This window comes from Myotis yumanensis, unplaced genomic scaffold (genome assembly GCF_028538775.1).
Source record: "Myotis yumanensis isolate MYYU_CA2020_CCGP unplaced genomic scaffold, mMyoYum1.0.hap1 SCAF_14, whole genome shotgun sequence".
In the NCBI taxonomy this organism is placed as follows: domain Eukaryota; kingdom Metazoa; phylum Chordata; class Mammalia; order Chiroptera; family Vespertilionidae; genus Myotis; species Myotis yumanensis.
Window position 1 is genome coordinate 46,741,484 of NW_027223765.1, and position 16,728 is coordinate 46,758,211.

Here is a 16,728-nt window from a genome sequence, read left to right on the forward strand (position 1 = left end):
AGAAAAAGGACCAGAGGACATTAACTGAAGAAAATAATTCATAAGTACATTCAAAAATCAACCCTATATCACTCAGCTACAAGTGGAATGGCATAAGTAAAATCTATCAATTTGGTAAAGGTTTGGACAAACTTCCAAATCTTAAATTCTTGAAGTTGATGAGGCTATAATAAGATACATGTTCTCATGTATCCTGGTGTAAAACAAATTTGAGGATATTTGCCATTTTAAACAACAGGTAACATTTTCGAAAGTGATTACAGATCAAGAAATTTATCAGGAATATGATCAAAGATGCTTTACCAAAATATTCATTATAAATAGGTTAAATAGTGAATACTAAATTATAGTAGATCCCTATGATACAATATTATTCCATCATTAAAAATCCTAGTTATAAGTATATATTAAAACATCAGAAAATGTCAATAATAAAATTGGTAAAAAATCAGGTTATAAAATGTTTCTGTTTTGTAAAGAAACATAAAAAAAATAGAATAGAAAAGTTTTTTTTTTTCACATGGGCTATTTCTGGGTAATGAGATTATAGATGGTTCTTATTTCCTATAATAGGCAGATAGTCTTATAATTAAAAAATGCAAGATTTAAAAATCTGTTACACTTGATATAACTAGATTGCTTTTACATAGACATAATTTAAACAAAACATTTAGTCAAGAAATTCTTTAGCTAAAAAACACCAAATGCCTTGAATATATGTAATTCCTTTTCTCCATAACATTTCAATAGTTTCAAAACTACATTAATGCTGAGCACCTACTGTGTACTCTCCTACTGGGGCTCAGGAACCTGCAACCTAGGTACATGCCCTTGACTGGGAATTGAACCTGCAACTTTTTGGTCTGAGGCAGAAACCACTGAACAAAACCAGCCAGGACTCCTCATCCTTTTGTTAGAGGCTGAGTGATCTCAGGTAACTGTCTGTCAGCAGGTGAAAGGCTGGTGCCCCTGATCCAATTCCAGTTCCATCTGAGGGGACCCTCTGCAAACATGGGGGGCCCTGCATAGTTTGGAGTTGGTAGATATGTTATTTCCAGGAAGGAATTCAGGCTTTACCATCACTCTGTTTCTGATGATCCATTTACAAAAGGAAAGTCATGTTTCCCTTTATAACTTGCAAGTAGACCATGACCCAACCTCCTTGCTGGATAGGCCAGTGCCCCAGTTGAGCAGTGTCTATCTGAGCAGCCTTGAGGCACCTGCCTGCTACAGTGACATTCATGACCCTTTACAGGAGCCTAGGGACCTGCTTGTGTGTTTCCTCCAAAGGCTACAGAAACTTAGGGTGGAATAGCAAAGTTGTTCCATCTCTTTCCTGGGAATTATTCCCCAGTCCCTTCTTGCTCTACTGGAGGCCACGCCAAAAGCCTCCCCCACCCAACTCTGCATTCAGAACTATGTAAATGAGAAGCAAGCATTGGTCTGGGCTCATGTGCAATCCCAAACTCACAGAGCACATGGGAAGCTCTCCTAGTGCTTGTCCTGTCTTGTCCCCCTCTGAGGGCAGGGCCTGCATCGCCTGCCGGTGCCGGTGCCGGTGCCACAGCTCAGCCAGCACCAAACCCAGGGGGCAAGATGCCAGCATTCTTTTATTGAAATCATCCAGCTTAGAGCCTTGAGGGTCCTCTCACACATGACTTTAGGGGCAGTAGGAGTAATCACTCCAGAAAGAGGGATGAGGAAGGCCTCTCCCATTCTTCATTCCAACGGGTCTGACTTTCTGCCTTACGGAGTGTGGGAGCATGGAGGATGGTGCAGTGTGGTGGGGCTGGCTGCCTCTCACACGTGGTATTTCTCCATAACTGCCTACATCCTTTCTGTTAGACCTTAGCTGCGCATGTTCCAGGGCAATGTGGAAAGTCCCACTGAATGTGTGTTGCACTCCTAAAGTTCAATCTCATTATCGCAGATACAGCAACATGAGAAAAAGCTCCTAGGGGTGCATTTGGTCCCTAAACAGAACAGAAAATACTAACTAGTATTCCAGATGTCTGCATGAGAAACACTCCAAGATTTTAATGTAATTTCTGTTGATTTATTTTATCCTGACATATCTTATTTAACAACTGTTAAAGCAATCAGCTTTGGTGAATGGAAGGGGATCATGGTTTACTGTTAAAGTATGAGCACTCAACAGATAATTCTTAGTTCCAACAAATCTCCTGAACTGGGAATAAATCTTGAAAATGAAAAGAGCTCTTGATAACTACAGCCACTTCAAAACCTATTAGAAAAGAGAAAAATTAGAGAGCCAGACGAATCTCCTCCTGGACCAGACTGTACCTCGGAGCAAACCCTGCTGCTCGTCAAGCTAACTGCCCGGCCCACACTCCAGCCCGCAGGGTCAGGCTTAAGCCTTGCAGACTTTCAGAAGTCACCAAGGCCAATCCTATTCTTAAATAATACTGATGATTACAATACAACAACAAACCCACTGAAGTCAAGGAAAAATATGAGTGGCAGAGTATAGATTTACAACATTATAGCAGTGGAGAGCCCTGGTCGGGTGGTTCTGATGGTTAGAGTATCATCCTGATACACGAAGGCTACAGGTTTGATCCCCAGTCAGGGCACATACAAGAATCAACTAATGAATGCATAAGTAAGTGGAACAACAAAAATATATGTTTCTCTTTCTCTCTCTCTGAAGTCAATAAATAAAAATTTTAAAAGATTATCTTACAACAATAACGCACTGGAAAGCAGAAGTGATGGGGAAGGTTTGAAACTAGGGAGAATAGGTCCTCAGAACACCTAACCAATGCCACAGGAAGTCTGGCTGCACATGTGGACAACTAGAGGGCGGAAAGACAATGGCATGAGGGTGAGAAGTTTGGATGCAGTCTGGATTCCCATGAAGTAGGACCACCATTGGCCTGAGATTCAGCTTTTCTATTTCAAAGGTTCATGGGTCAGTGAACACAAAGCAAAATACTGACTCCAATTGCACTGTTCATCTTGAAACATTATTTTAATTAATTTCCAAAATATTTTTAACAGAAGATATTAATAAGGTGTGTGTGTGCTTGCGTGTGTGTGTGTGTGTGTGTGTGTGTGTGTGTGTGTACACTTTCCACACCGCCACCTCCACATGGAAAAGACAGAAAACCCTGCCTGGGTCTCATAGTCAGGCTTTCTCAGACCCGCTGGTAGGAAGCTACCAGTTCATCATAAGGATGATGGCCATTGGGAACGAAAAGAGAATTCTGTTGTTTTTAACTAATGGGTCAATCTACTATTCTGCTAGCCTCCATGATGTCGAAGAATAAATACCAGATTTGAGCCTCAGGATTTAATGGCAGCTTCCTCCTATCAGTTTTTGCATCTCTAAAACCAGGGCTGTTACTGCAACTGTACCCACTGTCACACCCATTTCTGTTATTAAAAAATTGAAGTGCTCTGTACTCACTACTCCTCGAGTACTGCTCACTCCTCTCTGCCTCACTGGGGACCCCTAGGTCTCCCCAAAATGCAGAAATTAACAGGCTCATGTCTGGCCCAGCAGAGAGGCTCCAGAACACCTATCACATTGGTCAGTGCCGTGTGTCATACTAACAGCTACACATAAAAACAACAACTCTGCCTAAGACATACCGACCCACCTCTTAACCCCCAGCTGTGGGTATATCTAAGCCAAACTAAGACTCCTGAAGCATATTTAAAGCCTGGAGCAGAAATCCCAGAAAAATATTTTAGATTACAAAGCTGGTTCAGATGGCTAATACTGTAGGCAGTTTTTAGGACAAGGCCAATTTAAGAATTATGCCCAAGAGCTATTTGCAAATGTATAGTAGTTATGTTTTCAGTCAATTAGTTTGAGAAAGGAAATGGGAGCTAAGTAAATAAATGAGATCATTAATTTGCATTAAATATAAATTAATTATGCTAATTCTAAGAAGTGAACATATATACACATTATGTATATAATGAAGAATATCCATGAGACTCTATTTAGCAAAAGAAAGCCATCTTAACTTATTGTGTTGTAGAAAATGCATGTATATTTATTCAATAGATTTTAACAGTTTTGATATGTGTATGAAGATATAGGATAAACATGAACTGTCTACTGATGTTCTAACAAATCTATTTTCATTGAAAATGGAAATCAGGATACACTGTGCATTATTTGAGTTAATTTCATGACATTTCTTTGAGTAATGATGTATTATTCCATTCATCACTTCTAATTACATTCTGTCACCAGTGCCGGGCTGGCAGCACAGGCCCAGCCTCTTCCTGTTCCTCACAATCTGATAACTTTCATGGAAAGCAGATCACAAATGTGCCCAGAATATAATGAACCGCGTTCAGTGGCTGCTCACCGTGATAGTTTGAAATTACCTGAGCAAAGTTTCACAAAGAAATGAGTAGAGATGGGGAATGGTTTTCTGTGTTACAGACTTCTCATTTTCGCAATTAATATAAGAAATATTCAAAGTGTTACTTTAATACATATATAAAATCATCGTTCTATCATTTGCTAGAGTGGGAGAAAGAGCACTCCTAATATCATCCTCCTCTTTCCTACCCTCACGCAAAATTATATTTTGTATAGATCAGCAGATTGCAGAGGTATCTTTGACTCGTTATATAAGTGATTCTATCGGTTCTGTGCAATTCTGAGAGAATGCAGGAACCCCCTGAAAGCTCTGATCGAAAAGCCAGTTGGGGTTTCCTCCTCTAACACATAAGCACGTGCAGGCAGCCCGTCTCAGCTCGTTCACAGCAGGGCCTAACGCAGAAGGCAAACCCTACTACGGAGAAGAGGTCAAGGTCAAGGGAAAACTAAGTAACAAGCAAGGAGCCAAGCGAGCCAGAAGGCCATGGTGCGCACGTCCTCCCCAGCCGCAGCCAGCAAGGAGCCGGGAGCAGCGGCTAGCAGCAGGTGGCCTAGATGAGGCCTACAGACCAAGATGTACGGGGCTCAGGCACGCTGCTTCACAGGCGGCCCACCTTTACTTGAAGGAGCCAGAGTCAAGTGTATAAAGTCCACCCATTTTGTTCCATCCAATTTCAAATATTCCCTGCACACATACAAAGTATCTATTAACCCCTTCAGTTTCAGGCGCCAACAATCCATCATGCTGTCTATAATAACAGTAAAGAGGCCAGTCTCAGCTCCAGGAACAAAAAATAAACGTGGGAGAGTTAGAGCCTGGCCAGGGTGGCTCCCCTTTCTCTTCTGGAACCTGATAGCTAGTTACTGCCCGCTGACCCTGAAGGCAGCCTCAGAATCCTCCTTAACACTGCAAGGTCACTATCAGCTAAAAACCTGGGGTTTGAGAGCAAATGTATTTGCTCTCTGTGACAATTTCTCAGATGACAAGTGGAGATGGATGACGGTCACACAAGGTTTGCCTTGCAGTGGGGGCTGGCCGGATCCTCTGTGGCAGGTTCTAGACACTGAAAACAAGATGTCAAGCAACTTAGTGAATTATAGGAGGATCCCAGAGCTCCCTTTGTTCCTGCTGGCCAATGCCACCACAAGCTGGTTCTAGCTGGTAGCAATGCCCTCTACTAACCAAAGACAGGTGCACACTACATGGGAAACTTCCCCATGGAAACAGGGTAAAGAGCACTCTGACTGAGCAACCACGGCTACACACAGAGCTTCAGAATGCAATAATCTGCCAAATAAAGGCAAGAAAATATGACAAGAAAACCAGCTTGCCCAGTGACAGCTCAGGACAAAGGATGGCAAAATTGTCTTTGAACCACTCTCCAAGAGTATCTGAACCTCCTAATATGCAGCAGGCATACAGAGGGTGCAAAAACAGACATAGGCTTGGGGAAATTTAAGAGCAAAAACATCTATCTTTAGTAATAAAGATACTAAAATGTGCTTGCGCTCATTTTATTTGCACAGGAAGGCTTATAAAGAAACTTTTGAGAAATGAAAGATCATCAGATCACTAATAACTGCAGTTTCCTGAACAATTAAAGAAATTCACAACATTACAACCTACTTAGGAAATGATGACTATTTCTGATTTTTACTGAAGGATTAAAAGGGCACTTTTATCTATAGCATCTTAGAGCTTATAGTGCTTCCGAAAAAAGCACTGTTAAGTAACGAAGCTATTTTTATTCTTTCTTCATTTATTTGAGGAGAACTCAACATGAAATGGTCTGAAAAAGAGAGAAATCTAAACATCGCTTGTTTGGATAGCTGAAATTGTGTTTTAAAAGACATTTACCAGGGTTTTCTTTTTTATCTATTGAAGTTGGACCTTAGAGCACAATTTCCATTGTACAAAACTTTTGTTTCTAATACATCAGCAGAAATGTCCTTTAAGTTACTTAGTCCAATTCTTCACAAACACACCTTGGAAGGCTGTCCTCAATGCATCATTCTAACGTCGTTTGGCCCTGATAACATTGTGTGCGATGCTCCTGTTTGGAGAAATCTGCTTTCTAATAACTAATTCAATAATCTATTGACAAATGATTTGTATAATATAGTATGGCCAGCAAGGGAGGTTTGTCTCTGTCGTTACACACCACATTCATCCCGTCCACAAATGTTGCCACGTTCCCCTGATATTACAGCTCCTTATGCCATTCTGAAAGCAAACCCAAGATCAATACTCTGTCTGCTGAAAACTACAGGACATAACAAATGAATAATTTTATTTACAATAAAAGCCCTAATCCCCAAATGGATTCCGCTAATGTTCAAATTTATTTTTCATGCTCAACTCAAGATGAGAGGTAGGCACTGCACAATGCAAAGGAAGGGGGTGGGGAGAAGTGGTAACCATCCTGGTTCAAATGTGTGTACGCCATGAACAGGAGCTGGGCTACACTGAGGAGTGAGGGGCTCCTGCTGAATTCTAAAGATGCCATTCCAGACGCTTCTGCTTTCTCACCAAGACACTCTGGAAAGCACTTTCCAGGAACAAGAAATTAATGGATTAAAGACATTCCGACACATTCTTCTGGAGTGGTGCACCACGGAGGCCAGAGCTATTCAGTCGGCTTCAAACACTGCGCCGAACAGAGTGTTTGCCTTAGGTGGGGACAAGGAGGGACTGAAGTGGCTCTTTGAGCAGGAAGCAAATAGTCTTGCTTCAAAAGCAGATCCTCAGCCCCTGATCTGACAGTTCCTCTCCTCCTCTGAAAGGTATGAAAAAGTCAGGAAGCAAAGTCATAGGAAAAAAGGCTTGAGGATGGGGAGCCCTCAAAATGTTAGCGAGGGCACAAGTTCAAAGATGACATTTATAAGTCTCTTCTGAATGGCACATTCCCCAAAGGCCACCTGCATACTCTTTTTAAAAAGAAATCACCAAAAATACAAGATAAAAATTTCCAGTTCACATAAGGATGCCAATGTACTGCCCTTAAAATACAGACTTGTCCATTGACAGATTAACATGCAACATACAAAAAAGGAAGGGAAAGAACCCTTTTCCATCAGCCATCCATTCATTCACTGCTTTTAGACTTAACGCGGTACAGTCATAGCACAGAAATATAAACAAGATTGTCACTGACAAGGCATGAAGGGAAAACAGAGCTTGAATATGATACTAAAAAATCTGGAATAAAATGGTGACAAGACTTGGCTTTGTGCAGGGAATGCTGACAGGCAGGACCTCGCAGACCCTTACTGCCCCACCCCATTAGCTGAAATGATCCGGGTGCTCCTGACATTTGCAGGTTCACTAAATGCAGTCAGCAGGTACTCGGATGCCAGGACAAAGAGCTGTGCCAGAGCAGGTCCTGCTCTCACCCCTTCCCAGGAACTACGGACTCAGGGCAGACACCAGTAGGAATGTGCCTGTTGTGACAGGAAGCAGAATGGGAGACTGGCTTGGAATGATGCCTGGCACAGAGTAGGAGCTCAGTAATAACTGCTAAATGAATCAACATGTGACTAATGAACCAAGTGTCACAAGAAGGACAGAATATGTTGTTCCTAAAAGGTGAGACGGGTATCAAAGCACTTGAGCAGAAATGAGAAGGATGGGAAGGGTCGCAGGGGAAGAGAGTGCAGGGGAAATGGTAACAGAAACACATGCTTGTTTAGCAAAGAGCTGGGAAGGGCTGAGTAAGAGGATGCATGGTGCCAGGCGGGGCCACTCTGTAAAGTACATTGTCCACCACTATGCTAACCACCTAAAACTAGTACAAAATAGTATTGAATGGAAACTTTAATTGAAAAATAAAAGTGAACTTTTAAAAAGGATAATGATTTTTTTTTCAAAACTATGCTAAGGAGTTTGGACTTTATCCTTAAAAGAAAAGGCAAGGCTTGGGGGGAGACTCATTATTTTCAATAGTTGTTTGTAAGCAAGGGAATAGGAAAATGATATGATCAGAGGGTGACTCAGAATGAGGTACAGGCTTGATTGGAGATCCAGACACAGGCTCGCTGACCCACCCAATGGGCTAAATGAGAGCAGACAGACTAGAATGCTGGGGAAAGATTAAAGCCGGCTGCAGACATATCACCAATTATTTTATGAAATGTTAGTGGGCAGAACTATCCACAGCCTCAATTCCCAAATCACAGGACAAAAGAATGTCGCTTTCTGCAAAGGAATAAGTAACTTATTAAGATTCTCCTCACAGTCATCACTTAACAGAGTTTACAAAGATAAAGTAAAAGAAAAAGCTACAAAATCATCATATAAAAAGGATTGCCTGAATGCATCCTCTCCTGGCCCCGGGACCACCTTAAATACAGCAGATGGGAGATAACCTTTCAGAGTGAACTGATGACAAAGCAATCCGGTTCTCACTGTTCCGTCCTCAGAAAGGAGTGGGTCTCACTTAATCCCTTCCAAACAAGGAGGTTTGTTATTTTAAAACAATGTCCCCAATCTCCTTGGCATTTGCTCAAAGACACAGTAACTGACCAGGACTCACTTCCATATGGCAATCCCAGTGCCCGTGGGACAAATGCAATCATCACTCACTACCCGCTCACTGCTCGGGGCAGACATGTCCCCAGAAGCAGACATGTCAGTTTCTTGTGTTCCAAAGCATCTGTGACCAGGTCTTACACATCACACATTCAGAGTGGGTTAAAAACAGTATGAAAAAGCAAGTTTCTTACTACCAAGATGTAAGTAAAAAATTCACAGAGTTCATTCCATTATTAACCATTGAAAAGGCAGTGCAGCTCTCCGAGCCCACATTTTCTCAGTCAAAGGCATTAAAATTTCTTCATCTAAATTCACATCCCTTCCCAGGTCCCTCAGTTTTCTGACAGAAGTCAATTAAAGCTGGCACCCAAAAAGAGATGGCATTTAAACCATATTCTTTTGACATTGGAATTCCTAATGTTTTGCTTAAAAAAATTCCTCAAAGGAAAGAGAAAATTGCAAACTTGCAGCACGACCAAATGAAGAAATAAAATGCAAAAAGCTTCTATTATTTCAAGAACTGCAGGTCTTTGATTAGAACCCACTACAAGACTGGCATACAACTTAAAAATTGTTCTGTTTTATAGGACCTTTCTAAATCATTCCACTTTTTTATTTCTTTTACATCAATAAACAAAAGAATGAAATTTTCTAATATTGAGTATAATTTAAGCTATTTTATGAATTTAAAGAGGAGTTATATAATATCAAGAAAAGCATATGTCATTCACTGATTTATTGCTGTGGTCATTAGTTTTATAAATTTACAAAATTAATTTAGTTAAAATTTGGATTCAAGAAATTTGAAAGTCTATCATAAAATCACAACTATCTTTTGGTGCATATTTTCTTCTTTCTATTTTTTTTGATGTACCATAGTTACAAGGCCAAGAAAGAATAGTCATAAAATTCTCAAGCACTTTAAAAATTCCCACTGAAAAAAATATAACTCACTCTGAAAAAAAATTGATATATTTATAGATTTAGAATTACTAGCAATATATTTCAAAGTAAAATCATGTCTCAGTGTGGAATATTCTTGTTATCTTAAAATATAAAATTTTATGCTTTGTTGTACTCTGCAGAGTAAATTGAGTTAGGCAGAAAGAGAAAAAAAAATCTAAAGAGTCAGTACAAAAGTCATATGCACAGAATCACAAGTGGTATCTTCAACATCATAAAAATTACTCTCCAAAGCATTTAACAAATTCCTGCTATTTCCACTGCAAAGAATAAGGTTCCTATGGAAGTCAATAGGAAGAAAGACTACAACTCGATAGTCAGAGGGACAGTGATCTAGAACAGTGGTTCTCAACCTTCCTAATGCCTCGACCCTTTAATACAGTTCCTCATGTTGTGGTGACCCCCAATTTCATTGTTACAAATTGAACATAATTAAAGCATAGTGATTAATCACAAAAACAATATGTAATTATATATGTGTTTTCCGATAGTCTTAGGCGACAGGTTGAGAACCGCTGATCTAGAAGCTGGGATGTTTTCCAAGACAAAATGCTATTTTAGACCCTACCATGAAAAAAATATTTGTAAGCATATTTATGTATATGAATTTAAATAAAGCTTCCAGCTTGAATGATTTCCAAGGGGCAAAGAAACCAATGAGTTTCAAATCTTCCCATAATCCCTTACTTTCACTTCACAAAAGATCCACGCAATCTCTATTTTACTATTAAAATTCACAATTGATAACTGAAAACAAAGTGTCCATGATATTTATTGGGACCATTTTAGAAGCACCTATTTATTTACACAGCTACCACAGTGAAAAGGTCAGGCAAAAACTCTCCTCAGAAGCCACAGTTGCTAAGCAACTCTTTCCAGAAGTTCTGCAAAACTGATCAAGCATATTACCGGTGCCACCAACTGAATCGAGAATAAATGGAACATCTTACCTGGTTTGTCCAAAGAGGGGGAGGTGCAGAGTGGATTCCTTGTTTACTTTTCGGACAGATATTGGAGGCCAATCCTGTATTCATGTGGTGTGTTAGGTTCAGAGGCTTTTAAAATTTTTCTTCTCTTAAAACAAAGGATACGTCCTGGGACCACAGGTTTCCTGTTCACGAGGGCATAGGACAGTTCTGTCCTGAGAAACACCACAGAGGGCTTGATGAGATGTTGGCCGAATCTGAATGACATGTTCTCTCGGTTGGAATCTGAAAGAAAAAGCGATTGAGGACATTTATAAAAGTCAATTGAGAAACTCAGATCATATACCACTTAACAGAAAGCAAACTCTATTGCTACAGATTCTTACTTGAGAAGACATCATTTAAGCTGCCCCTCATTCAATGTCCACTATGATGTATTCTGGGTCAGTCCTCCTGAAAAGCTCCTCTCTCCCCATCACTTCATTGGAGTAAATGGCTTCCAGCAGAAGCTTGCACGTGGGCAATAACATGGTCTTCTTAATCCCTCTGCATTCAGGTTGCCACCTTCACCCAAATCTACTAGGCCAGATCTGTCAGGTGCTTTTTATTTTTACCCATCCATTTCATCAACTTTGCTCAGCTAAAATTTTTCATTGTTAAGCATTTATTCTAAATTATCTAACTCTTAAATACTTTTTCTCAATGGTTTTATCTTTGTTTATATAAAAGCCATTTAGAAAAAGTACAAACACAGTTTGAACTTTCCTATAATTACAAAAACATACAAGCATTTCTGTAGAATTATGCTAGTAAAATTCCCAAAATTAAAGAGATATATTTTGAGGGGAAAAAAAAGGAAAGGGCAAAATATAGTTCCAGGTGAAAATAAATCCTGGTTGACACAGAGCTAGGATGCAGCAAGCTAAAATGGACACAGTTAAAATCTATATAATCTTATTAACCAATGTCACCCCAGTAAATTTAATTTTAAAAAGATTAAGGAAAATTGATATTTTATAAACAAACCAATAAATATATTTAATGATTCTAATGTTCTCAATGACCCAAAAGATATAGAGAGCTACACACACGTCATCCATTGTAGAAGCACCAGCAGAGCAGAACCTAACAGCTACAAAGAAATAAGATGGTGCCCAGTCGGCATGGCTCAGTGGTTGAGCATCGACCTATGAACCAGGATGTCCTGTTTGCCGGCTTCATCTCCAGTGTGGTGTGTACAAGAGGCCAATAGATTATTCACTGATATCACTGATGTTTCTATCTCACTTCCTCTCTGAAATCAATAAAAATATATTTAAAAAATAAAATAAAATGGAAGGTTTGCCTTAATGATGCAAACACTGGTTTCATAAAAATCAAAGATGTTGAAAATCATCTAACCCAGTGGTTCTCAAGGTGTTTCCCTAACCTGAGAACTTATTAGAAATGAAAATTGTCAATTCCTACTTCAGACCTCCCAAACCAGAATCTCTGGGAGAAGGGCCCAGCAATCTATGCTTTAATAAGCTGTGCAGATGATTCAGAACCACTGACCAAACACAACTGCTCTCCCAGTTCTTGAATCCATACACATATTTTCCTGAGTATCTATACTAGAGCCCCATTATTGGATTTTAGGTTATACACATACATTTTATAAAATATATGCTCCAGTTTGCATCCCAGAAGTAATACACACAGATTCCTATTTTCTCATATCCTTGCTAGTACTTGAGGATATCTGATTTCCTAGCTTTTATTGATATATAGGCAAAACAGCATTTCTTAATTTTAATTTGCTTGTCTCCAATGTGAGGTGTGTGTATGCATATAACTCCTTCTATAAATTGCCAATTCATACTGGGCCCTCTTTTTTATTGGTTTCCTTTCTTCTATTTTCTGATTTTTCAGGGTCCCTTGTACATTCTAAATACTGATCTTGATCTATTAAACATGACAATTATATGTTCACCATCTGTTAGTTTTGGGTGTTTTTTTTTATCATACCTTCTATTGAAAAAAAGAATTCATTTTATTTATTTATTCATTTGAGAAAGAGAGAGGAGAGAAATATCAGTTGATTGTTTCAGAGGGGCAGAGTTGAATCTAAAAAAATTTTGCAAGGCATTCTTAATACTGTACAGCAGGACTTCACAAATTACAGCCCACAAGCCAAATCCAGGCTGAGGCCTGTACTTACAAATAAAGTTTTATTGGCACACAGCCAATGTCCATTCGTGCTTTTATTGGTTGATTCTTGTATATCTGGGGATCAAACCCGTAACCCTGGCATATCCGGATGATGCTCTAACCAACTGAACTACCCAGCCAGGGCCAAAAAACATTCATTTTGATGTGTTAATTTTCTTGTTATGAGTTGTGCTTTGTGAATCTTATTTAACAAACCCTTCTCTTCTATAAGGTTATAAAAATATATTCTTAACAAACTGGTATTTCTCTCTCTTTCTCAAATAAGTAAATAAATACATTTATATTCTATAATACCTTCATAACACTCTTATAATAGGGTCTTAAATTTCCCTTATATGTTTAATAAATTTGGTCTTAGATAGCTCTTAGTTTATGTCACTATTATAAATGTTATCTTTCTATCAGAGTTTATAATTTGTTACTCCCCATACAGTGTAAAGCTGTTGATATGTTATTTTTATATGTTGCTCTTATAAGCTGGCAACCTAGCTGAACTCTTGTATGGTATTAATAGTTTCTTCTGATTTTCTTTGGTTTTCTACATACAGTTGACTATTGAACAATGCAAAGGTTAGGGATGCTGACTCCCACATAATCAAAATCATGTATAACTTACATTGACCCTCCACACCTGCCTATTCCCAATGGAAGATGCAAAACCCAAGGATACAGAGGGCAACTCTATATTTATTGAAAGAAATCTGCGTTGTTAGTAGCCCTGAGCAGTTCAAAGCTATAGTATTCAAGGGTCAACTGTACATGATTTTACTTAGAAATAATTATATTTCTCATCTCAATTCTACCTTTGTTGGTTTCTTTGTCTTACTGAATTGGTAAGGGATCTAGTAATATTGGGAAGTAGGACCAACAGGCATTCTTGTCTTGTTTCCAAGCTTAAAAGGAATACATTTAAAGCAGTTTTTTTTCATTAAGAAATATTTCTGACATAAATTTTTAGTAGAAAGCCTTTATCAAGCTAAAAAAGAAATCACCATTTCAAGTTTCCTAAGGGTTGGCTCCATTTTAAAAAGAAAAAAATAAATGCTTTTTCATTATCGCTGGTGACATAATTTCTTGTTCTTTGCCATTAACATTGTAAATTACAGAAACAGATATTTTTAAATGCCAAATGCATCCTTTCACTTTTATGATTCAACTTCGTCAGAATGTATTTAATACATTGCTACACCAGAATTCGTTGCGGTTTTTAATGTCATAAAAAAGTTGGTCAATATGTTTTCCCTTTTGTTTTAAAAATCAAACTTCATAGATTGGCTTTTAAAATTTGTTCTATAAAATGTTTCATAAACCATTTTTCTGTCCCTTGTGAATTAAACAGAACTCACTATCAAACTGTTTGGGCCCCTTTTTATAAGACAGGGAATTAAGTTATGGTAATTATTATCATTTATTTTATGTTTGTTGATTAAGATTTTTCTTACTTCCTATTTTAGGCATATATTCTTTTTACCTAAATTGTCCACTTTAATGATAAAACATTATAATAGTCTTTTAAGATTAAAAATGTAGTCCATAATTGTGTCTTTTACCTATTTTGTATTTTGTTTATGCTTATTTGCTTATTTTGTTAATGTATGTATGGTTTTCTTCATCAGTCTTGCAAGAATTATATTTAGCCTATTAACTTTTTCAAAGAACCAGTTTTTGGTTCTTTGCTTTTATTAATTATCTCTAGTTTGTTGCTTATTTTCTGAACTTGTATTTGTTTATTTTTTCCTTCATTGTTTCTTTAGTTTTACCATGTTACCATTTTTCTAATTACTTGAATCAAACATTGAACATGTGGATTTCAGACTTTCTAATTTTCTCTTGGGTAACAAAAAGCTATATATTACCTTCAAAGTATTCCATTAGTCCTCTATCAAATTGTGACCTATTGTGCTTTTATTATCACTCAGCTTTAAAATTTTGCTATTCTCGTTATCCTTCATTCCATTTTTGGCCTATGTCTTTTCATTTTCAAACATATACTATGTTTTGCTATCTTTCTGTTAGTGATGGCTAATTTTAAAACACTATAGAGAAAAGAACCTCTATAGTGTTGATTGTTCAGAATGAGGCTTCCTTCCTGATCCATTAAAGATGAAGCATGGCCCAGCCAGTGTGACTCAGTGGTTGAGCATCAACCTGTGAACCATGAGGTCATGGTTCAATTCCTGGTCGGGGCACATGGCCAGGTGTCGGGCTCCATCCCCAGTGTGGGGCGTGCAGGAGGCAGCCAATCAGTGATTCTCTCTCATCATTGATGTGTTGATCTCTCTCTCTCTCTCTTCCTCTCTGAAATCAATAAAAATATATTTAATAATAATAAAAAGGATGAAGCATGGGCCCAACTAATCCATGTCCTCTAAACAAAATATAACCTTCATTTGTTGAGTACGGAGATCCATATACTAGTACATGGTAGAGCAAAGGCATCCAAATCTTCGTCTGCTGTTAGTCTCATTGTTTCCTCAGCTTATGAAAAGACTGTTCGATTTCTAACTACAATTGCTCCATTGCTCAATGCCCTAAACTATGCTTGCCACTTTATTGCATGTGCATATGTGCCTGCTAGTTTTACTCCCTTGATCTATTGTTCGTTTTTCTTTTTCTTTGTATCTGACAAGTGTAACTTTTTCTGTCCCCTTATCTTCAACCTGTGTCTTTCTAAATGGTTTTTATAAACAATATATTATAACATTTTGTTTTCTGCCACTGGGCAGTCTGCCTTGATTACTTTAACCCCTGTACATTTATGCTAATTATTCTTTAAGTTTATTTTGAATATCCTATTTCAGTTTTTGTTTCACTTTTTTCTCCTTCCTATTTCCACTGGCTAGATAAGTTTTTCCTTTTGTATGAAATTATACATTCCACTTCGATTTCAGAATTGGTTATTCTTATTACAATCCATACTAATGCTTAATGTCTCCATCAATATCTAAAAGCAGTTCATGTCTATGCCCTTAGCATATTATTCCCATCTTGGCTCTCTCTCACAGTTCATCTCCCAGCTTCCTCCTGTCTAAGTTTTTATGTGTTGAAATAATAGTATGTTATAATTTCAAATAGTTATTGATATGCCGTGTTTTTGTAGTTTTTTACACACCATTAGTTAGTTACTCAAGCAATCATGTTTCTCATTTATCTTACTGACAAAGGTCTACAAACACCCCCTCATACTAAGCAGCAATGTGCTCAGCACTTCTTTTGAATTTTAGTTTCTTCTTTGTTTTTTATCACCTCCCTTTTTTTCATAGCTCACCTATGTCTTTGAGTGAATATTTGTATATTTCATTCAGCATTTCCAATTATTTTTAGTGGAACATTTTCTAATTATCTCCCCTATCACAATCCTAAAAGCTAAAGTTCTCATTGCTTCTTTATACAAAAATCACCAAATTTCCTACTTGTTCTTTTTTCCTGCATGTAATTTCTTTCTATTGGATTCTTTTCTGTTCTTCTATCGTCACTCCCCTCCACCCCTCGCCCCCCAAATATGTTCTCTAAAGTGACTTTCAGAGAGGATATCTCTATATGTGAAAAACTGAGATTTTATACCGAATATCTTCATGTTACCCTCTCACTCAAATATAGTAACCAGAAATAAAATGCTAAGCTTAAATTTGCTTGTTGCAAGACATGGAAACTATTACTCCTTTGCCCTCTCACATCCTGGTGTTGCTATGGAGAAAAGTTCAATGACAATCAGACTCCTGTTCCCTGGAGGA

General features: G+C 38.1%; 1 protein-coding gene across 6 annotated transcripts in view; it reads right to left on the bottom strand.

Annotated features, from left to right (window-relative positions):
* The window catches only part of FHIT (fragile histidine triad diadenosine triphosphatase), a 1,340,207-nt gene that overhangs the window by 707,852 nt on the left and 615,627 nt on the right, over nucleotides 1-16,728 (bottom strand). For all 6 annotated transcript variants that reach the window (XM_070391629.1, XM_070391628.1, XM_070391627.1 and 3 more), the window contains one exon: nucleotides 10,949-11,068. In XM_070391629.1, the coding sequence (XP_070247730.1) occupies nucleotides 10,949-11,051 (103 nt within the window). In that variant the 5' untranslated portion in view covers nucleotides 11,052-11,068. The remainder of the gene's footprint in view (nucleotides 1-10,948; nucleotides 11,069-16,728) is intronic.